General features: G+C 55.5%; 6 protein-coding genes across 6 annotated transcripts; 2 read left to right on the forward strand and 4 right to left on the reverse strand.

Annotated features, from left to right (window-relative positions):
• The first annotated feature begins 265 nt into the window (after positions 1 to 265).
• On the forward strand, positions 266 to 5832 carry BO80DRAFT_420632 (putative anucleate primary sterigmata (ApsB)). The gene is made up of 2 exons (XM_025718408.1): positions 266 to 2710; positions 2768 to 5832. The coding sequence occupies exons 1-2, from the start codon at positions 569 to 571 to the stop codon at positions 5564 to 5566; spliced, it is 4941 nt and encodes a 1646-aa protein (XP_025580662.1). The 5' UTR covers positions 266 to 568; the 3' UTR covers positions 5567 to 5832.
• On the reverse strand, positions 5745 to 7132 carry BO80DRAFT_9168 (nicotinate-nucleotide diphosphorylase (carboxylating)). Its single transcript, XM_025724914.1, has 3 exons — positions 6848 to 7132; positions 6737 to 6792; positions 5745 to 6670 (listed from the first exon to the last, which is right to left on the reverse strand). Exons 1-3 carry the CDS (start codon positions 7001 to 7003, stop codon positions 5923 to 5925), a joined length of 960 nt encoding a protein of 319 aa, XP_025580663.1. The 5' UTR covers positions 7004 to 7132; the 3' UTR covers positions 5745 to 5922.
• Positions 7133 to 9781: 2649 nt separating this feature from the next.
• On the reverse strand, positions 9782 to 10933 carry BO80DRAFT_420635 (aldose 1-epimerase). Its single transcript, XM_025718409.1, has 2 exons — positions 10351 to 10933; positions 9782 to 10278 (listed from the first exon to the last, which is right to left on the reverse strand). The coding sequence occupies exons 1-2, from the start codon at positions 10848 to 10850 to the stop codon at positions 9786 to 9788; spliced, it is 993 nt and encodes a 330-aa protein (XP_025580664.1). The 5' UTR covers positions 10851 to 10933; the 3' UTR covers positions 9782 to 9785.
• Positions 10934 to 12788: 1855 nt separating this feature from the next.
• BO80DRAFT_9304 (uncharacterized protein) lies at positions 12789 to 13868 on the forward strand. Its single transcript, XM_025724928.1, has one exon. It carries the CDS (start codon positions 12943 to 12945, stop codon positions 13531 to 13533), a length of 591 nt encoding a protein of 196 aa, XP_025580665.1. The 5' UTR covers positions 12789 to 12942; the 3' UTR covers positions 13534 to 13868.
• Positions 13869 to 14204: 336 nt separating this feature from the next.
• On the reverse strand, positions 14205 to 15234 carry BO80DRAFT_343492 (Zn(II)2Cys6 transcription factor domain-containing protein; the record flags this gene model as incomplete). Its single annotated transcript, XM_025715234.1, has 4 exons — positions 14205 to 14553; positions 14590 to 14907; positions 14971 to 15068; positions 15124 to 15234. Coding segments are annotated over 4 exons (876 nt in total), but the record flags the coding sequence as incomplete, so codon positions are not given.
• Positions 15235 to 18082: 2848 nt separating this feature from the next.
• On the reverse strand, positions 18083 to 19749 carry BO80DRAFT_470433 (putative RAS small monomeric GTPase; the record flags this gene model as incomplete). The annotated part of the gene is made up of 3 exons (XM_025723068.1): positions 18083 to 18896; positions 18949 to 19383; positions 19695 to 19749. The coding sequence occupies 3 exons, from the start codon at positions 19747 to 19749 to the stop codon at positions 18583 to 18585; spliced, it is 804 nt and encodes a 267-aa protein (XP_025580667.1). The 3' UTR covers positions 18083 to 18582.
• Positions 19750 to 20580: the final 831 nt, after the last annotated feature.

A 20580-nucleotide genomic window follows, 5' to 3' on the forward strand; every position in this document is an offset into this window, starting at 1 on the left:
GTCTTTTTCTTTTTTTTTTTGCGTCGATCTGGATATGACGAGGTTTACGTGACGGGTGCCATGAAGATTCTTGGACGTAGAACAATTCACGCCAATTGATTGCTTGGTCTAAAGCCCGTGGTTCTTGTAGCACTACTTAAGTAGATAAGGGATGGACAGGTCGGGCCGGCCCTGGCCCGTGCTGATTGGGCCAAGGGCGAAATAAACAATGCCCGGCAGCTCCTCAACCTCGTCGATTCCCTCTCGACACCTCACCTTTCTCCCCATCTACCACGACCGACCCTCCGGGTGCTGCCAGGCGACTTTCCGTTTTTTGCAAAACCCCCTTCTCCCTGTCAAGTGTCAACCCTCCTTTCTCCAACCAACGGGGCCACGCTTCGGGCGAGTCGGAGAAGGACTGGCGGGCCTGGCATTGGCGCTAAGTCTACGGCTGCCCGGCCAAGTGGGTAGCACAAAAGCCCAAGAGCCCGAGTCTAGACGGCGCCGCGTTTCAGCGCCGTTCTTCCTAGGCCCCTAGGGGGTTAGCCTGTGGAGCAAACAAATACCCGGCCCTGAGCCCCCCGTCACCATGTCGACCGCATCGCCTCAACCAGCATCCTCGCCTGAGCCGGAGTCCCCCAACGCCGTCGACCTCGCGCACCCGGTGCGCTGCTCCTCGTCCTACTCCCCGCCCCCCGATACTCCCCCGGAGGAAGAAGGACTTCCGGCCCTGGAAGACGTGTTTCGCGATTCGGTCCCTTTGATGGTGGCGGAGAACGCGCGGGGAGGATCCCCAAGCATGATGATGATGATGATGATGGGAACTTCCGATCAAGGCGGCGGCATCCACCACGCTCACAGGGAACCAGCCGATGCCCAACCGCACGAATTCGCCGGCGATACATCGACAGTTGACGAGCCCCCCCGCGATGACTCGACCCTGTCTCTACCCCCCTTGCCCGACAACGACGATAGCAGCCTTCTTTTGTCCGGCGACGATGACTACCCGGAGCGGATCGACGACCAGACGTTCATAAGGGAAAAAGAAATGCGACGGAAGTTGATGGACATGGAATCGAGCTTTCTACCAGAACCCTCCACGATCGAGGTCGCCGCGACGAATCGGACCCTTGGTGCGGACGATACCTACTTGATGGGGATCCATGGGGAGACGGGGCCAGTCCCCGCAAGAATCGAACATACGCAGATCTCTTTTGTGGCGCCCGATGATTCGAGTCATGATATCACGGCAGCTGGGGATGGTGTTCCCATTCCTCAGACGCCTACCCAGGGACCCAGGCCAGACGCCGCGGTGGATTTGGATGCGACGCCCGCGGCTTCTCTGGAGCGACCGGGCGACCACACCACGCTACTGGAAGCTATGCCGTCGTCCCCCTCGGCCGCGGCCGCAGCGAGATCGATTTCCCGGAACCAATCGAGGTCATCCCAGCATGCTTCTCACGCCAGCCAGGTCACCCCAAGCGAGTCTTTCGATCGATCCCCGATTCCGGATGCAGATCTTTCACTGCAGTCGACACACCATAAAATCCGCAGTCTGTCACGCAGTGTATCGCCTGGAGCCCCGGGACTGTTCCAGGACAACAACGCGAACGACGCCGAAGCCGCCTCCCGCACGAGCAGTCGACGGAGTAACCGGCCGAGATATTTGACCAGTCGTCAATCAGCCCATCGTCTATCATATTCCTCGGTGACCAGCGGCGGGACGGAGGTTACCAATAGTGATGCGACGCTGGGCGCCGACTATGCTCTCCAGTCAGGGGGGGCCGCACCGGGCAATCTGGGTGCAGCCCATGCTGGACAGCGTAACACTCTGGCTCGGTCGGTCAGCTTGGGGAGCATGGCATCGGGCATCTCGGGGTACAGTGATGAAAACATCTTCGAGCGGAAGAATCCCAGCGTGGCTACAGAAGGAGGCCTGCAGACGTTGGATGAGGAGGAAGGGCCATCGCAGTCTCGACCTGGGTCGTCGTACCGGTGGCAGCAATCGCAGCAACAGCCCGAGCAACACCCCCCGCAGCAATCCAGCCCCGACGACGTTTCCGGGCCGATGACGCCGAGGGCGAAACCCCAAGATCACAGCTTTCCGACCGATACGACCCTCGCGGACCGGGTCAAGGACGTCCAGGTGCCCAGCACCTTCGTGAAGCAATTCCGCGAGGATTATGGCGGCCGTGGATCATCGCCGGACAAACGTACGAGCGCCACACCGGCCTTTGCCAAGAGCGGCCGTACGATGACGCTGAAGGAACAGAGCAGCACCATTGATCGTCTTTCGAAGGAGAATTTTGATCTCAAGATGCGGATCCACTTTCTCAACGAAGCCCTGAATCGACGCTCCGAGGAGGGCATCAAGGAGATGATTTCCGAGAACGTGGAGCTGAAATCCGATAAGCTGAAGCTGCAGAAGGACAGTCAAAGCCTGAAGCGGAAGATTCGCGATCTGGAGAAGCAGCTCAAAGACCAGCAATCCGACAAGGAGTCCATGCTGAACCATGATCCCGAGGGCTCTGACGAGGAGGACCGTGACCCGGCGCAGGACGAGGAGATTCTCTTCCTGCGCGAGCGAGTGGAGACATACGAACTGGAAATCGAGCGACTCCGATCGGAGAGCATCGCCCGCGAAGGGGAGAAGAGACGACTGGCCGAGATGGTGAAATCCCTCAGTGACGGGCGACCGATGGGATCGGATGTGGGGGCCCGGGAGGAGAGGGTAGGTGATCGAACTCTTGTTTCGCGCATTCCAGATACTAATTCATCGGGGCGGTAGGATATGTGGAAGGACATGCTCGAGGCCGAGACCGCAGCGCGGGAGCAGGCCGAGGAGGAAAACAAGCGCCTGCGCGAAGAAGCCCTGCGCCTGAAGAGCGAGATGAGCTTCCCGGTCGTCGCGGCGCGAGTCGGCCAGCGCGACCGGATTGGCTCCATGGCCTCCTACTCGGTCGCCTCGGAGAGGGACTTTTCCCGCGATCCCCATACTGCCAGCTCGTCCAGCTCGACCCTGGTGATGGAGTTGGAGCTGCTCAAGCAGGAAAATGCCGAGCTGCGGAAGGAGGTGAGCGCGCAGACGTCGATGCTCACGTCCCGGAACCGCGAAAAGGAGCGGCTGTACCAGGAGATCGAGGAGCTCAAGCTGGGCCAACGGCGCGATGGCACTCGATCGGTGGCGGGCGATAGCATCTTCGATCGCTCCGCATCCCGAGCGCATGGCCGACCCTCGTCCCGCGCCAGCGACGGCACGGGTCACTCCCCGAGCGACGATGCCGAGCGCGAAGACCTGGAGACCCGGGTGGGCCAGTTGCGTGACCAGGTCTCGGCCCTCAAGCTGGAGAACCAGGCGATCCGGGAGCAGATGGACGACACCGTCCGGGACTACGAAGCGCTGGACAAGGCGTACCAGGCCGATGTCGATCAGGCGGAGGAGGAGATGCAGAACCTCCAACAGGAACGCGACCAGGCCTTGCAGATGGCCGATGAGCGCGACGAAGCGTTCCAGGACCTTCGCGCCGAGGCGCAGGAGGAGCTCAATGCCCTCGGAGACGAGCTCGACCAGAAAGTGGAGGAGTGCCAGCGGTTGGGCGAGGAACTCCGCGTGCAGGACGAAAACCTCCGGGCGCTGCAAGCGGAAATGCGCTCGGCCAGCGAGGGCATCATCCGGCTGGAGGAAGATGCGCAGAACAATCTTCAGCGGTACAAGGCCGTCCAGCAGGAACTCGAGGACTGCAACCGGGAGATGGAGTCGCTGGAAAAGGGTCTCTACGAAGCCAACACCAAGGTGCAACGGCTGACGGTCCAGATCGAGTCGAGTCAGAACGAGATCGCGTTCCTGCGCGAGGAGCAAGACGGCGACAAGATCAAGATCGGGGATCTGGAGTCGGAGCTGAAGACCTACCAGTTGAGCCTGCAGAGCGAGCGGGACAAGGCGCGCGAGCTCGAAGAACGGCTGGCCGAGGAACGGCACCAGCGCGAGGTGGTGGGCAGCAAGGAGAAGCAAGAGGTGCAGCGGATCGTCAACGAGCTGAACCGCGAGGCCTCGACCGCCAAGGAGGAGGCCCGCAAGCTCAAGAAGAACCTGTCGGCGCAGGAGATTGAGGCCGCGACCTGGAAGGAGCGGTTGATGGACCTGGAGAATAACCTCCGGGAGACGCTGGGCGATCTCACGGGGAGTCGCTCCAGCCTGATCTCGAACATCATGAAGCTGCAGAAGGAGCTGGAGTCGACGGCGCTGGAACTCGAGAGCACGCGGTCCAAGCTCGACGACAAGGAGTCGATTCTGCGCAACCGCGATGCGCTGCTGGAAAGCCACGGGCTGGAGTCGCGCAAGCTGGCCGAGCTACTCGAGCGCGAGCGCCACGCGCGGCGGGCCGACAAGCAGTCGTTCGAACAGGCGCTCAAGTCCCACCACCAGGCGTCGCGCACCATCACGCAGAACAACTCGCGCATCTCGGAGCTGGAGAGCGCGCGGAATCAGGATCGCAAACGCTTCACGACGCTCGAGCAGCAATTCCGCGACCAGCTGAGCGAGCGGAACGTGATGCTCCTGAACATCTGGAAACGCCTGTCGGCCATGTGCGGGCCGGACTGGGCGCATTCCAACAGCCTGATCAATGGCAACCTGCCCAGCCAGGAGGTCATCGGCAACATCCTCTTCTGGCCCGGCTTCAGCCGCAACCTCCTGCTCGCCGTCAAGACCGTCGAGAGTGTGATTACCGGGTTCAAGTCCCGCATCAAGGGCGTCGAGCGGGACTTGACCAAGCAGTACCAGATGCTGGAACACACGTTCACCCTGCGGGTCAAGAAGCTCGACCGGCTCGAGGAGTCCATGATGAGCATGCGCGCGCAGCAGCACAGCCGCAACCAGGCCGGGATGTCGCCCGAGATGGCCAAGCTCCGGGGCGAGAACCGGCTGTTGAAGGCCGAGCTGAACCTGCTCCAGTCGCATTCCCGCAGCCGGGGGCCTACCTCGGCCGCCGCTGTCGCCGCCGGCATCGGCTCCCCGTCCCCGCGGTCCCCCACGCGCACGCTCAGCCTGGACCCCGGGGCAGAGGCGGAGCCCGCGGCCTTGGTCCGCCACCATTCGGCGGTGGAGCGACCCAATCCCCCGCGCGGCCTGACGCGGAGCGCCACCACTGGCATCCCCCAGCCCTCGCATGCGTCCTCGACGACCGCCACGATGACCCTCGCCGATGGCCCGGGAGCCATGGTGCCCGCGGCCCGGTCCCGGCACATGTCGGCGGACCCCAGTAATGAGAAGTGGATCCAACGGTTGCATGAGCTGGAGAAGCGACTGAAGGCGGAGCGGGAGGCGCGCCTGCTGGACCGCAGCGGGGCGCGGCGGCGGCTGGAGGAGCGCGATGCCGAGAACCAGAGGCTCCGCGCGCAGCTGGAGCGACAGCGCATGCGCAAAGAATTGTCCGGCGGCACCTCGACCGACGACGAGATTCGCGGGGGCGGTCACGGGCGACTGGAGGGGTCGGACCCGGGCACCAGCGATGGCTATGATCGCCGCCGGGACGAGGAGCTGAGCTCGAGCGAGGGCGAGGGCATCTACGTGGACATTGAGGTTTGATGGGAGTCATTGGCGTGTTTGTGGCAAGGCTTCGGGTACATTGTTACGGGATCATTCGAGATGATTCGCCTTGTGTTCATAGCTGTTTTTGGTTGTTTGCAGCATTGCATGTATCATATACCCTTCGGTTCTTCGTCTCGTGTTCCAGTCTTCTTTCTTGGACATTCAGTCGCCTGCGTTGATTCTGCCAGGCGCATGGCACCGATGTACATAGGACATGCAGGATTCTACTACATCTACACTAAACTTGGACCAACCGTTCGTCCCAGCTAGTCCTGACAAACCTCTAATAGACATACAATTCATACATATCATCAATAGTTTGGTCCACCACCCCCATCAATTCCCAAGGCCACCTACCGCAACGACACCTTCAACGAAAAGTCCACGATGCCGGTGCCCTGATGAATCGAACTCGTCGAGAGAATATCCACATCGGGACAGGCATACAGCGCCGCATTCCCCTCATTCAACCCGCCACTCACCTCAATCAAAAACGCCCTCCCCTCGCCCCTCCACTCCTCCTTCAACCGCCGCGCCGCCTCCCTCACCCCCTCCGGCGTGAAATTATCCAACATAATCACATCCGCCCCGGCCTCAATCGCGGCCCCGGCCTCCTCCAAACTCCGACACTCGACCTCCACCTTGGTCGCGAACCCCCCGACCGCCTTAGCCGCTTGCACGGCGCGCGGAATCGCCGCCACTATCCCCCCCTCCTTCGCCAGCTCCACTCCGCTCCCATCCCCCGCCGCCCGATTATTCGCACACGCCCAGACATGATTATCCTTCAACATCGTCATCGCACTCAAATCATGCCGATGCGGATCCGCCCCGCCGACCAAGATCCCGTATTTCTCGACCACGCGGAACCCCGGGGTGGTTTTGCGGGTGCCGGCGAGGGTTCCGGACCAGCCGTGGGCGCGGAGCGCGGTCACGAGGCGGGAGGTTTTGGTTGCGATGCCGGAGCAGCGGGCGAGGATGTTCAGGGCGACGCGCTCGCCGAGGAGGATTTTGCGGATGGGGCCGCGGACGGTGGCGACGTGGGTGGTGGGATTGCTGGGGGTGGGGGTGATAGGGGTGGTTTCGGGGATGTGCCAGGTTACTCTGTTTCTTTTCTTAGTATTTGGGGAGGGTGAGGGGGTTTAGGGTTGGGGTAATGGGGGAACATACGTGCAACCCAGTTGAGAAAAGACTTCATCGAAGAAGGGGACACCTGCCAGGATCCCCTTGCAAGGGATTAGTTTATCTGTATAACTCTAAGATAGAAAGGTATGTACATACCTCGCTCTTCCCCAATAACCGGGCCTCGCCTTCAGATTCCCCCACCACGAACCCGCCATAGTCGAAGCTAGGACAATCTTCTTCCAGCCAGGCGGTGATGAGACGTTTGTAGTTGCCGGGGAGGAGGTGACGGAGGTCACCGTATTGGGATGCCATGTTGTGTGTTTGTATAAGGGTATGTGAGGTGGAGGAGGGGAAAGTAGAATACGATGAAGGTATTCGGAACCCCACGCGGGGCAGATCGGAGGGCGGGACCTCGGGTCCGTCTGGTCACGTGTATTCTATCTATCTCCTGCCATTCTTTGATGATATGAAAAACTCCATCAGGGTAATCTTCCTGAATGAGTGATACATCAACAAATACGCGGTCATATTACATGACCCCTCTCGACTAAATTAGTTCATTGCATTCCGATCAGTCTCGGTCTCGGGTCGGTTTCACTCGGATACAAGTAACCCCCATCGCAACCTCAATACGAACACGAAGACCACAGACCATGGGCATGGACAACCCGCGTACTGCTCCTCCCCGGCTAGACGGGGCGATGATGGTCTGGATCGAGCTCCCTACTGCGTACATAGTAGCATAATCGTAAGCCGTTGGATTTGTGGATGACACGACACTGCCGCAGCTAGCTACCTAACTACCTTACTACTCTGTATGTAGGTAAGCTATGGCGGAGTAATCAGCGACCAGAGAAGTATACTTGACGAGGGTTGGCGTCATGGATCTGACATCACATCAGGGGCTTTGTCGGGGGATGGGATTGCACTGCCTTGTTTATGTTAATAGAGTTGGTCGTATGTGGAGGTACTGTAGGTTGGTGGTTGCGGCAGGCAGCAGAATTTATACGATGTCTTGATTAGTTCAGGATGTATTTATCCTTACTTACTATTCTGTGTTGTAAGTAGTATGGTTATATAGTATTACTGTAAGTGTATTAGTATAGTATAGTAATAGTATTACTCTCTCATCCATATCCACAGCTTCGAGGTGAACTGAGCTGGAGCTACCCTACTCCGTCCCGACAAAGCAAGCATGAAGCCCCCCCCATCTTGACATACATAACTACTCCATCTCCATACTCATCTCCATACTACAAATGAATACACTTATGCACATTACACACGCCATGCATACATAGCCCCTCACTACCCTACCCAACTCACCCCATCCCATCCTCCAGATAATGCATAATCCATAACATATGCAGCATTATGCGGGGTAAGCAACCCTCCCCAGTCTACATAAACCAGTCGATATAAATCCCTACACAAGTGACACAACTAACACAAACCCGTCACACAGACCAGCCACTGGGATATGCTTGGTATGCTGATCATCCCGCGGGTTGATGCATCTGATCGTGTGATAGATGCCTGTGTGCATGTGTTGGCCCTGTGCGGGATGGAAGCTAGTACTCCGTATGTACTCTGTGCACGGGATGGGTTATTTAGACTAAGGGAATTGGGGATGGGAAAGGGGTTCCGGATGGGATCTTCTCCGTGTTCTAGTATCAATGTACTTTAGAGAGGGAGGCGGTATTAGATAGATGGATAAGGTACATCACTCATTGATTGCTGTGCATAGTGTATACTTCGTACTTCGTACACTATACTTCTTTCAGCCTTTCAGACCACCATCTAAACTATCCCATACCCCCCTACTCTGTACTCCGTACTCCGTACTATGTACACAATCCACATGATCTCCACGCCAAGCTTCCCACTCACCGGAATTCTCCCTGTCCGCTGTCCGTGACGGTGCCCGAGAGGCTGAGCGAGAGTTCGAGAAGAGAGAGAGAGAGGGTAAGATTACGGCCCTCCCACTCGGAACGGCATCCCACTCTGGACCCGGTGTTTGGTATGGTATTACCATAATTATGATACATACAGTAATACGAGTATAGTGTATTGTAATGATACAAGTAAATGCATAGTTATGCATTTATATTACAGAATCTTGTATAGAGGCATATGCAGTTGTTTTTCTTTCTATTTTGGGATAAGTATGGAATTATAGCATATTCCGTATGCTCAGATGCAAAATCTAGAGTAACTCATGATCATATACATACTCTATAGTCTATGCACCTCTAGATCATCCCAGTTCCATCCTATACTCAAAACCATCTACATTTACAGAGTACATCTACCCCAGCGCTAGAACCCTAGCGTGATTCCAGAACGCTTGGCGTCAGGAACACACTGAGCCATTTTCCCTAGATATTCACCTATCCAACTCCCTAACTGTAACAATGATCGCCACGGATATTATTCCATAGTCCATGATCCCTAAATCCGGCCTCTCAAACTCGGTCTGCCCACCGGACCGAGCTGATTAATGATTTGATTACTAACTACCGGTGGAACCTTCCAGTCGGAAACATCCTTCGGAGACGGAGGAGCCCAGAGCCCAGAGCCACTGCGGATATAACGGTCCAATGACCCGTTCGCTCCTATACAGTGATTACAGTCCGTGGATGGAGTCATCAGTACACACTACACAGTAATGGGTATCGGGTCCATTTGACTGACCCCTTAGATTTGATCATGGAATGGCTCCGAGTTTCCGACCGACTGACAAGTCTCGATCTGGGTTAGGGGGGTCGCCGCCTGCTGACCGCTGACGGTCCGTATGAGGCTTTTTCCAAACTGCTGGGTGGACTGTGGATCCGTTTACTGCGTCCACTTCACTGGACTGCGATAGACCCGCTGTCGGATACATATCACGGTGATAAGGATAAGTCGGCACGCGGGATCATGTGAGGGTTCGGAGCATTAGGCCCAGAGGGGAAATTCTTTACAGAGAGAACGGGGTCTTGCTATACAGTACTTCGTACGGAGTACTCCGTAGTATGTAGGTATTTAGGAGTACATGTATCAACACGGAGATTCCACTATTGATCGAGGAATCCCCATTCGTGCTGCCGACACTTCACTCCCTCCAGGCTTTATACACAATTGTGCTGCCGTATTTGGCCCCCTTCTTCAGCACCACCGTGTGCCGCCACGCCGGCTCGTTGATCGCATTGACAAATCGACTGGGCTCGATGCAGAAACCCGCAAATGGGCCCCGGCTCGGGTGCCCGTCCGTCTCAGGCACGTCGATGCCCTGTCCCGTGTAAAATTGGAACGCCGGCTCCGTGCTGTGTACCTGCAGATGCAGGAGCGTGTCCGGGTGCTGGAACTCCGCTAGGAGTTGGAGGGGCTCGCCGCGCGTATCCAGCGGTACCCGGGCGATCTCGCGCTCCATGATGAAGACGTCGTCGAATTGGTTGTGCGGGCCAAAGGTAAAGTCCTTGGTGACGTCGCTGGGATACGGCTCGACGGGGCCCAGGGGAATGCCGCTCTCAAGGGGGAGGTAATCTTGGGTAGCGAGTTTGGCGATGGTGCCTTCGGTGGTGGCGCCGCCGCCAATGTTGAAATAGCTATCATCCCCGCATGGTCAATATCATTCCATTGTGAGGAGGTCCGTTCTTACACAGCAGCTTCGTACGTACCTATGGTTGGTCAAGTTGATGACCGTCTCCTCGCACTCATCGCCCACCAGTTCAGCCTCATACTCGATGTGCAGCACGGACTTGGTGCTGCCATTCTCCACTTCCTCACTCGTGGTATAAAAGACCCTCAACTCCACCGTCCCCGGGTACCCTGCTTCATCATGGGGGCTCAGATACGTGTACAGCAGCGTATTCTGGCCATTGCGGCTCAACACCGTCGGGCCTTCGAACTCGCGGCGGCCCCATCCCTGACTTCCCCCGTGCAGCGCATTGGGCGGGTCATTCTTCTCAAGCTGGTACTCCCGGCCATTGAGGTTGCGAATGATGCCATCCTTGATCCGGTTGGCGACCCGTCCAATGTTCGCGCCGAACCAGGGCGAGTTGTGTTTCTCGTAGAGCTCTTTCGTGGAGAACCCTTGCACGATGTTCTGTCCGTCCACATTGAATTCCTGGATGATGGCGCCCAAGGACGAGAACTTGGCTGAGGTTTTGTCTCCCATGGTGATAGTAGTAGTGAATAATAGCCCCGATTTACCTACGAATGATGAAGAAAAGAGCGAGACGTTCGATATAAGCGGTGCCATGGAGGGGTCACGCCGCCCGCTACCCCGCAATCAGCTCAACCACCAATGCGGCAAAGATCCTGTGGCTCACGCCGGAGAAACACGCAACTGGAGTACGCCATGCCAGACTGTGGCTGGTATGGCTGTCGCTGAGGTCCATTTAAACTCGGTTAAATCTTCAGGATCCATGCTGAATGGCTCTGCTGCTCCCTATTAGGCTAAACCGCTGTCTCTGTAGCTGTTTTGCCTAATCGGGTAAACTTCCGGCGCCTGCCCTCAGAATCATGTGATATCATCCATCAGATACAATAGCAGACATCGGTGGTGATCTTGCTTTCTAGGCTAGTCGGTCAGAGCTGAGCACCCTCCTAGATAGTCTAATAAGCTCGAGCTTCAAGTATAAAGAGACTAGTGCACCTAGCTCGACTACCCGTCATCCCACCCGGTGGGATGCTGCGTGCGTGACTAGCATCGGAACTACACGCAGTGGGAAGTATGCGGACGAAGGGTTGAACCCAATGCTCCTAATTGAATGATGAATGCCCTCTACAACACTGTAGTCTTATGGTTAAGGCTGGTACCGGTTGCGGCAAGACTGTGAGATCAAACACGACCGTTGAACAGCTGCAGGGACCAGCTCTTGGCCATCCATACATCGTAGCAGTGGTAGGGGCATCAAGACGGTAAGAAACGGTCATAGCATACGGTACAACTAGTGCGGACAACAATACAGATAGGGCCGATACATGGAGTTAAGGCGAGCGCCAGGCCGAGCTGGCTGACGGGGGATGGATACTAACTGAAACCTCGGGTCGGCTGCTGCGGAGGTCAAGAGTTCCGTCCCGACGCAGGTGTCCGCTGAATCAGCGCTGCCTAGCAGCCATGCCATGCCATGAAGTTTCACTATAATTGAGTTGATCACGCCCCCCCCCCCCCCCCCTACTCCACGCAATCATCTTCCGCGGACCTTGATCTGGTTCCGTACTGTGGCAGACACAGTGGCACAGACGCTGCTGTGCAGAGTCCAGACAGTTGTATCTAGTTGACGATGTCTACTGATCAGTAATCAGCCACATCAGATAAACACACCTAGCAGGGTCTCGTACCATACTTGCAGTCACCCGGCCCATCTGAGCACAATCCTTATGACACGGAAAAGCGCACAATAAATCGCGCGGCCCGGGGTTCGCTCGAGCCGTTGCTTCGGCATTCGGCATCGTAAAGATGAACCCCTTGAGGGATTAGGTACGGAGTAGGGGCTACCCCCAAACAATAACCCTCATGGATGGAGTATCAACTCCGTATCCCAGTCACAAGTGAGTCCTAGTCAGGGACCTGGCCGGCGCCATGGGCTAATGCAGTAACTCCGATTGCATTCGGAGACAATATCATCACCCGCTCGCTCGGCGACATATGACCGCGACTTTAATAATCCTGAATTCATGTTGAGGTCAGGATTATAAATCCGTCGTCGATCGGATGAGGCCCGCCCCCGGGATGGAGGTGTCGCTTGACACCAACATTACCACACACTGATGTGAGTGCTGCATGCAGATGTTCTAATACTAGTCCTGTCGAGGGGGTCGTTTGTTAGTCAGGAAACTATTCAATGTGTATAAGGAGACGGGAGTTACCCTTCCGGGCCCTAGTAGTCCTCCAATAATGAGGGTCAGACAATTGCTTTGGGCCTGAGGCGGGCTGTCACTGTCGGCACCGATCATTGCCCTAAGCAGCTATCTACGTTTACACTTTTACATAGACAGAGCTAGATAGCTAGTATAAGTCCATTGTCCATCATGAGTCTGGGTGATGCAGACACAATCTAGGTCAAGAAGACACCCCCAAGCAAGAAAAGACACCCACAGAGTAAAAAAAAAGGAAAAATGAAAGAAGGGAAAAAAAAACAAACCTGTCACCTACACGTGGACCACCAGGAGATACTTCCTCCATCGAAACCCCCGTCGATTCCTCCGTAATCCGGAGGAAAATCAAGGTTTAGTCCCAACCTGGCCTGGCCACCATACACAGTATGTGCGCACTGCGCAGGCCGATGGGAACTCGGATGTCCAACAAGGTAAGCGATGCGATCCAGGGCAGGCAGGCTCTGTCTGGCACGGTCGGCAGGTCGGCACTTCGGCCTCAATGCTGCAGATTGCCAGACTCCCCCCATTTCCATTTCCAGTGTTCCATTGCCAGAAGAGGCAAAGACTACTGGGGCCCATGGAAGAAAAAAAAGAATAGTCAGAGAGAGCAAGAAAAAAAAGGTGCGTGGGCTGGACTGGACCCAACCACCAAAATGGCTCCGTCGTATCCAAGGTGGAGACTGGACCCTCCTTCGCTTTTTCTCATGGTGATGGGGGCATCCATCATCCAAGGCTCTACAATCCCAGCGACCAGGTCGCCCGACCCCCGAGAAAAACCTACGATTGAGGAGGGCAGTAGGGTTCACTCGACGTGTCACGATCTACGTACCTCGTATCCCAATCGGGGGAAGGGACAGCAGAGTGGCCCAGCCAGGGCCCGTCATGGTGTTCCCTCCCCCCCCGGAGATAAGCCATGCTATCCCCGGTCTTTATCCTTCATGACGTCCTCCACCGTTGCAATCAGTCACCGCCTGTAACTTGCTTCTAGTCACCATTCAGCGATGGTCGTAGATAAGCCTAGATTACCGAGTCGACAGCGAGTTCACCGTACGATCCAGGATCAACCGATGCAGTAGTTATCTGTTCATCGGCGCGACGTCATCCTCGTCAGGTTCCTGGCGTCGGCAGTCGGGCTCCGTTGGCCGTTGGCCCTGCCGCCCTAGGCCAAAGTTCGGCCCTGGTTCGGAGCCAGCAGAAGTAGATGGGAAAGATTGTATTTCAGGCAATGTCGGAGACATAACATGATATACGGTGTTAAGACACCCGAAAACAAACACGACACAAGATATCCAGGAAAAAAGAAGTCAAGCCTCCCAGCCCAACCAATGTTTTGTAGGAACTCCAACTCCCGTAACACCCAGGCGCCATCGTCATCAAAATCAAAAAGAAAAGGATCTCTTGCCCGCAACGAATGTGATGCCAGTCACCCGGAAGAATCCAACCCCATGCAGCCTGCCAATTACCCTCCTACGTGAAGGGAAAGCTGTCACGGGTCCAAAATAATCCAAAGTCGAGAAAATAAGGTAGACGAAAAACATGTATAGTATACATGCGTCACATCGTACGGCGTATGCCGGAAAAAAAAAGCGATCTTGGCAGACAAAGGAAAGACATTAGGTGCTATATTTCATCGCGTCAAGACCATGCCTCAGGTCGATGCGATTTCGGGCGCGTTCGCATTTAAAAACTGGTTGATGTCCTCATAATCGCCCTTGGTATCCATGTAGGACGATGAGAGCATACAGCTCATCGGATGGTGGCGATTGAACATGGACGGCGGAACTTGATCCTCAAAAGACAAATTCGTGTAGTCGGACGCGCCTATTAGATCCATATCCTCGAACGTGCCAAAGTTGTTGGCGGGCCATTGCTGCGGCGTCTGGAGGGCGAGCGGGTTCACCACCCCTTGCAAAGTCATAGGCGCGACGAAGGCGGGGTTGGTCGGGGCCATATGAGGCTCGGATTTGATGGTGGGCCCTTGCGCTTGGGATGGCGTGCTGAAGCTGGATGCACTCGACAGTTGCCGGCCAAACGAATCGGAGAAGCGGGAGGGCAGAATGGGCGACTGCGCACTTTCGGAGCTACCGTCGGAGGACTCCTGGCGTTGCATGTGTCCGGCGTTGTGCCTCCACAGGTCTTGCTGCATGGCTTCGGTGTTCTCCTCGAAGCGCTCGCCCTTGCTCTGGTCCAGGGCACCAAGTCGGGTCAGCAGATCGTGCGTCAGAGGATGGCCATTGGCTTCGCATCTCAACGGCTCCCCGGGCCAGCTTTCACCCTCCATGGCGCGACGGTACAGCTCTTGCAGCCCATTGACCAGCCACGTTTGTTGTTGCTCGAGCATCTCAACATATCTGCAAGACGGCGGGAAACCAGGTTAGCCACGGAGACTGCATACAGAACAGGTGTAAGCTCACCCCTTGGGGTACACTTTGTCGTGAGCCTTCTTTCTCTCGCCAAAGACGCAAATGGCATTGTCTGTCCTACACCGACCACATGGGTTGGCTCCGTCACACTGCGCCGGGTCAGTGCATCAGGACATGCTGATGCGTGAGCCAAGCTGGGCTTACCTTGGATTTCTTCAATCTACACCGATCACATGCCTTGCATACCCTCTTGCGAACATTGCCGTCAGAATGCGAGTGATCTGAGGTAGGTGATGATTGGCGTGCCGTCATTGTGCCGTATATACTTGATGAGGATGAGCGAAGTCGGTCGCGGGAAGGTCAAGTTTTTTTTTAAAATAAAAATAAAAATAGAAGGGATTCCAAAGAAGACGGAGAAGAATGATTAAAGAAGAATGACTGCGACCCAGTTCCAATGGTTGGTTTTGTAGGTTAACTAGTCGGCTTTGCTTTTTTCTTTCCCTGTGTCCTATTTTCCCTTATGTTTTTTTTCCCCCTCGCCTATACCTCTTCTTGCGATGCGGTGTTGCAATGGCCACTGATCGACAATACGTAAGATTGGTCGATGATATAACGAGGCCAGAGGGATAAAGGCAAAGAAGGTGTAATCACAAGAAGGTTCTGGCCGTCGAACCAATGCGAGAGCTCGATCCACGCAGTCGCATGTAATGAGTAATGCAAAGGATGACCGGATCCAAGGACTGGATAGCGTTGCAACGGTCCACCAGAGGTTGGCAAGGCAGGGAAGTATACCTTCAGTGACGGGCGGGAGGAAGAAGAGTCCAGAAGCTCAGTGGGCGTGCTCGAACCGGAGGGTCGAAGCTCTTTAACTATGATAGCTCCGGGAGAAAGAGAGGTAAGCCGGCGACGTAAAGTCAGAGTGATGATGATGATGATGACTGCTACAGCTGGGCCTGGATGATTATTTATTCGAATTAGTCTAGTCTCCGTGAAATTTCCAAAAATCCATTTTTTATTGATTAAATAATAATAGTAAGGTTGGGAGGAGGCCAGCAAGCGTCCTTCACGGAGGATGGACGCCGTCTTACCCTGGGATTATTGACGCAGTCCAGAGGAACCACAATGGATCGGGTCTGCTGTCGGGGGTGATCATTGGCCGGCCGCTAGTCCTGTAGGTTATGCAGTAGGGCCCTTCGCCGTATCGTTTCAGTACTACTACACCCATGTACCGGTATCCCGCATTATTCATTACTTACCGTTTGCTGCCTGGCCATCGTCCGAATTGTTCACTGGTGATGAGGGGCGGCGGAAAAATATTCAACAAGAGCCGGATTGAAGTCAAGGCACATGGAACAAGATTAACGCTCCAACGTGGCTGTCAAAAGCATCCGTCCCCTTTCCTGCAGCCACCGTGTGCAAGTCCTGCCATCATGGCGTATCTACATGCCCATACTAACTTTCCATACCGAGTAACTATACGTCATAACCAATACCTGGTCGGACACCCGCTCTGTCTGTATGTAAGGTATCAAACCTGATACGGGTCAGTCGACGGATAACGGAAGTAGGAAGGGGGGGGAACGTTGTCGATGCTGACTGCCTTCATCGGCGTCGGAGTGAGTTAGGCTCGGACCTCGGGGGTGCCAACTTCCTTTCTGTGCTTTGCTGAAATTTCCTCATTGAGCTGATTACTTTATTCTCGCGTCCTGGAATTATTTTGACTTTGCTTTTTTTTTCCCTCACCTTACTAACCACTCCATCCCCCTTAACCAGATTTTCCCTTCTCTTCTCTTCGTTTAATTTTTTTTGGCTTTTACTTGAGGGGTCCTCCCCCTCCTCCCATGATTCAGAATACTTTTGGTGGAGACCTTGTCCCCCTGGGAGCCGTATATCCGATCGAGAGTGGTGAATTGCCTAGACCGGCACATGTACTCCGTACTGGGGATTCGGTGCGACGGGTTTCGTCTTCCATCCTCCGGAGATGTCTGCCTTACCTAAGAGACCTAGTCAAGGCCCTACGCCTAGAGTGGCCGTAGTCTACAACTCCTAAGTAGCAGGGAGTGGAAAAGATCTTTGGAGGAAAGAGGGAGGTATACGTGGTCCTCTGGATGCCTTGAACTGAACTTGGTACCTTTCAGGACCCCAAGGACATGCATCGTACATCACATCAAAACCGCCGAATTACCGCATCCACCATCACCCTCCACTATCTACTACTAGTAACTAGTCTGTTAGAGAGGATGACATCCCATGGCTGCATAGCGCGGCATTACGGCACAAGGACATTCCATCCGCCTGGGCCACTCGGCAAAGCCATGCCGAACGGAAAAGGTGGGCGGTGATGGTCCAGCATGATCGATTATTATTCATCATCATCGCTGGCGACTCCAGCCATCCCCAAGTAGGACACCAGCAACAAACAAAATGCCGAATCGGCGATCCCCAGCCGGGGGTTTCATTCTCTTCCGATATCTCTGATCGTCCGAGTTACTTACTTCCGTAGTGCTGGACCTGATGATCACCAGCCTTGGCAGCTGCTGGTGTCGGGGCATGGAAAGTCTAACGACAGACCGGATTGATTTCATGTCTTCGCCACTGCTGCGATGAAGCAGGGAACCCCGACTCCCGGCTGATCCAATCAATGGGTTTCGTTTGGGATGATCCAATAGCCCGGTCACTATTGACTTTCTGCGATCGCAGACGGCCACCACGCGACGATGTTCAACGGGCTGTCCGCCATGACAGTCAATGACGTTGATACACCACTGCACGCCCGCCCGTCTGATTCGACCGTGCCCCTGTCATCCACCACCCACAGAACAAGATTAATTAAGCCTAGCAGGCTGCAGCTCCCCCATTGAAGTGTGTCCACCATCGTGCAATCCCAGCGGCACCTTCTGGAGCGCCAATCGCTCGAAGATTGACTTCATGCTTGCGCCACAGCCCCGGGTCCCATCTAGTGGAAGATTGACCCTTGGGGCATGGCGATCTACACGGTTCTACAGCAAACTGCCGAGCGTCGCTTAAATCGGTCCCGAAGCAGCCATGCAACACGGGGAACCTTGACCCTGATGCGCGCGGATCTGTTCAGGAGTCAAGGGTTACCGAATCGTGCAAAGTCGAAACCCGATGGCAGAGGCATGCCCTCTCCTACATAGTACCGGAGTACTATGTAGGCAGAGTAGGTCTGGACCCCATAATAGCGTCATCGCGCGTCCGTCTACTGAAAATGCCCCCACCACCATGGATTGACATGGATGCGTTCAGCTCCCGCTCCCGTCGGGATGCGGCAGGGGTTCGGCTGATACTCTGGGTGCCGGGAGAGGTTGCTGATAAGATACTGCTATGCATGGTGGACCTTGTCCCTGGTCGACAAACGCCATGTTTGCCCCGCAAACGATGTGGCTGGCTGGTGACCTCATGAGTGACCATCGTCACAATCATCTATTCGCGTCATGTGAATTCTTGAAACATCGCGATCTTTCTACCTATGCAAATTAGAAGCCAAAGAGAAACGGGCAACAGGAGCAGCTAGTGAATGCAGCAGCACGGATCGACCAGAGTTATGCGGGGAATGTCAATGTGAAAAGTGTACAAAAGGGGGTATATGAGAAATGCTGATACAAACAGGTACGGACAGGAGCGATAAGCAAACCCTGCAGTCTAACAACAACGCAAGCGCCTCCATATGCTGGGCTTTGCAGGTCCTGCTAGCTTCTGTCCTGAAATGGGACTGTCGGGTTTCAGATTGTCCGCCTGGCCTACATCTTGACTAGTCTGTTTGCCTTTGAAGAGGCCACGAAGACCGCTTTGTCGTTGCTGCGCGCGCTTCGACGATGCTTCAGTGGCTTCCTTGCTAGCAACGGCACCAGCGGGTGCTTTCGCAGCTGTTGAAGAGTCGCCGGCGGGAGCCTGCTGAGCCGTTGGCGCCTTCTGGTAGTGTGCTCGACGAGCCTCCACGACCCGACGGACTAGAACTGCAGCGGTGTCAGCATTTGCGCACCTGTCTCAGTACCGGGAGGGTCTTACGGGCAAATGTTTCCTCAATGTTGACCATCTCCCTTGCGCTGGTCTCCATGAAACCGCAATCGTGTTTCCGGGCGTACTCCAGGCCTTCCCGGGCACCGATGACTCTGCTGTCCTTCAGATCACACTTGTTCCCGGCCACGATCTTGACTGGGGGTGGCATGCCGACATCGAGGCCCTCTGCGCTCGCCCCGAGTTCCTTGCGCAGACGGTCGTTGTCTTCGGCTCGTTGTTCGGTTTCGATGTCGATCATCTCCATGAAGTAGTCCAAGGCTCCCAAGCTCGCTCGGTTGGTAATGTCGTAGACGAGAAGGAAGGCGTCCGATCGCAGGTTGGAAGCCGCCCACAATCCGCGATACTCCTCCTGGCCGGCCGTGTCGGTGATGGAGAGGAAGTATGGCACGCCATCAACCACGCGTGTAACCGAGTACGAATCCTCTGCAGCGATCAGTATGCTTGAGCTTGAAGATGTGAAGAGCAAGCCTAAGGGAGGTATACCAATTGTAGGATCATATCTGTCACGTTTGATATTAGCATGGCGCTTCCTCTCGACCCAATGTCGAGTTTGGGGGAGAACTCACTCATGTATCCATTGGCTGCGTACCAAGCGCAAGGTGATGGACGATTTACCTAGCCGGCCATCAGCGACACGGGATTTATCCCTGAAACGACTCCTAGTATAGCCCCGCATTCCATGCACCGGAATAATGAACAAACGGCCGACGCAGAGAGAAGAGGTTGCAACATACCACATCCACCGTCTCCGCAGATAGTGATGGAAATCTTGTCTGGGGAGTCCGCCATGGTGGTAGCGCCGGGGGTTGGAGATGCGCGTACGGCGGATTGAGCAGACGAGCGTGTTCTGCAATGAACGACGGAAACAAGGGTGAATCGAAGCGACGCGAGAGGTTTCTATCTTCCTTCCAGCCGGAGGGTGGGTGCCAGGGGATCCTGCCGAACCCGAGAGGGGCATCCAAGGGGAGGAGCAGAAGGGAGAGAGCAGGCCGAGCGGGCAGAGCACCGAGGTCGAAGGGAACGGTGAGAATTGGGAGGCCCTTTCAACTGTCTCGCCGACGTTTGCGACGCGACCTTTAAATTCTGGTCTGGGGAGTAAGGGGGATGAGGGAGGAGATCCAGGGCCACAATCTCAGACGCTGACGGAGCGAAGCGCCGCGCCCCTTGGGGCAATTACGGGTGATTTGGGGGCAGACAATGGCCGATCACTGGGTGGGAAGGGTTGGAATGACATGGCGGCTGATTGATAAGACGGACGGGAAGATTGAAGGATAGGAGAATTCTTGGAGATGGCCATGATGGGCGGAGAGATGAGGGCATGAGCCTGGCTCTCGAGGTAAATAGATAGATAGATATTGGATGGGAATCACTCAATCTGGTGTAGATAAGTACCAGTACCCCGAGGGCCTGCAGCATTGGCCGGGCGCATGCGGTACCTGGTACGGAGTACTCCGTACGGGAGTACCTATCGAGTCTGTGCCTATTGCCTAGTCCCTACGGAGGATTTCCACTGTACTTTAGCAGCCACCGTACCTTCTGCAGTCATGGCAGTACGGAGTAGATACATTCTCCTCCGTGGGGAGGACCGCCATCGCGAAAGTACCTAGTCTTTTCCGACTC

Source organism: Aspergillus ibericus (assembly GCF_003184845.1).
Source record: "Aspergillus ibericus CBS 121593 unplaced genomic scaffold BO80scaffold_1, whole genome shotgun sequence".
Lineage (NCBI taxonomy): Eukaryota > Fungi > Ascomycota > Eurotiomycetes > Eurotiales > Aspergillaceae > Aspergillus > Aspergillus ibericus.

Bases quoted from the DNA above. Each gene is read 5' to 3' on its own strand.
- BO80DRAFT_420635 (XM_025718409.1), bottom strand. From the start codon at position 10,850: ATGGGAGACAAAACCTCAGCCAAGTTCTCGTCCTTGGGCGCCATCATC. The intron at 10,279-10,350 runs GTACGTACGAAG...CGGGGATGATAG, and splicing joins ATCAACTTGACCAACCATAG to CTATTTCAACATTGGCGGCG.
- BO80DRAFT_420632 (XM_025718408.1), top strand. From the start codon at position 569: ATGTCGACCGCATCGCCTCAACCAGCATCCTCGCCTGAGCCGGAGTCC. The intron at 2,711-2,767 runs GTAGGTGATCGA...TCGGGGCGGTAG, and splicing joins TGGGGGCCCGGGAGGAGAGG to GATATGTGGAAGGACATGCT.
- BO80DRAFT_9168 (XM_025724914.1), bottom strand. From the start codon at position 7,003: ATGGCATCCCAATACGGTGACCTCCGTCACCTCCTCCCCGGCAACTAC. The intron at 6,793-6,847 runs GTATGTACATAC...ATCCCTTGCAAG, and splicing joins GGTTATTGGGGAAGAGCGAG to GGGATCCTGGCAGGTGTCCC. The intron at 6,671-6,736 runs GTATGTTCCCCC...GAAAAGAAACAG, and splicing joins TTTTCTCAACTGGGTTGCAC to AGTAACCTGGCACATCCCCG.
- BO80DRAFT_9304 (XM_025724928.1), top strand. From the start codon at position 12,943: ATGTGCGCACTGCGCAGGCCGATGGGAACTCGGATGTCCAACAAGGTA.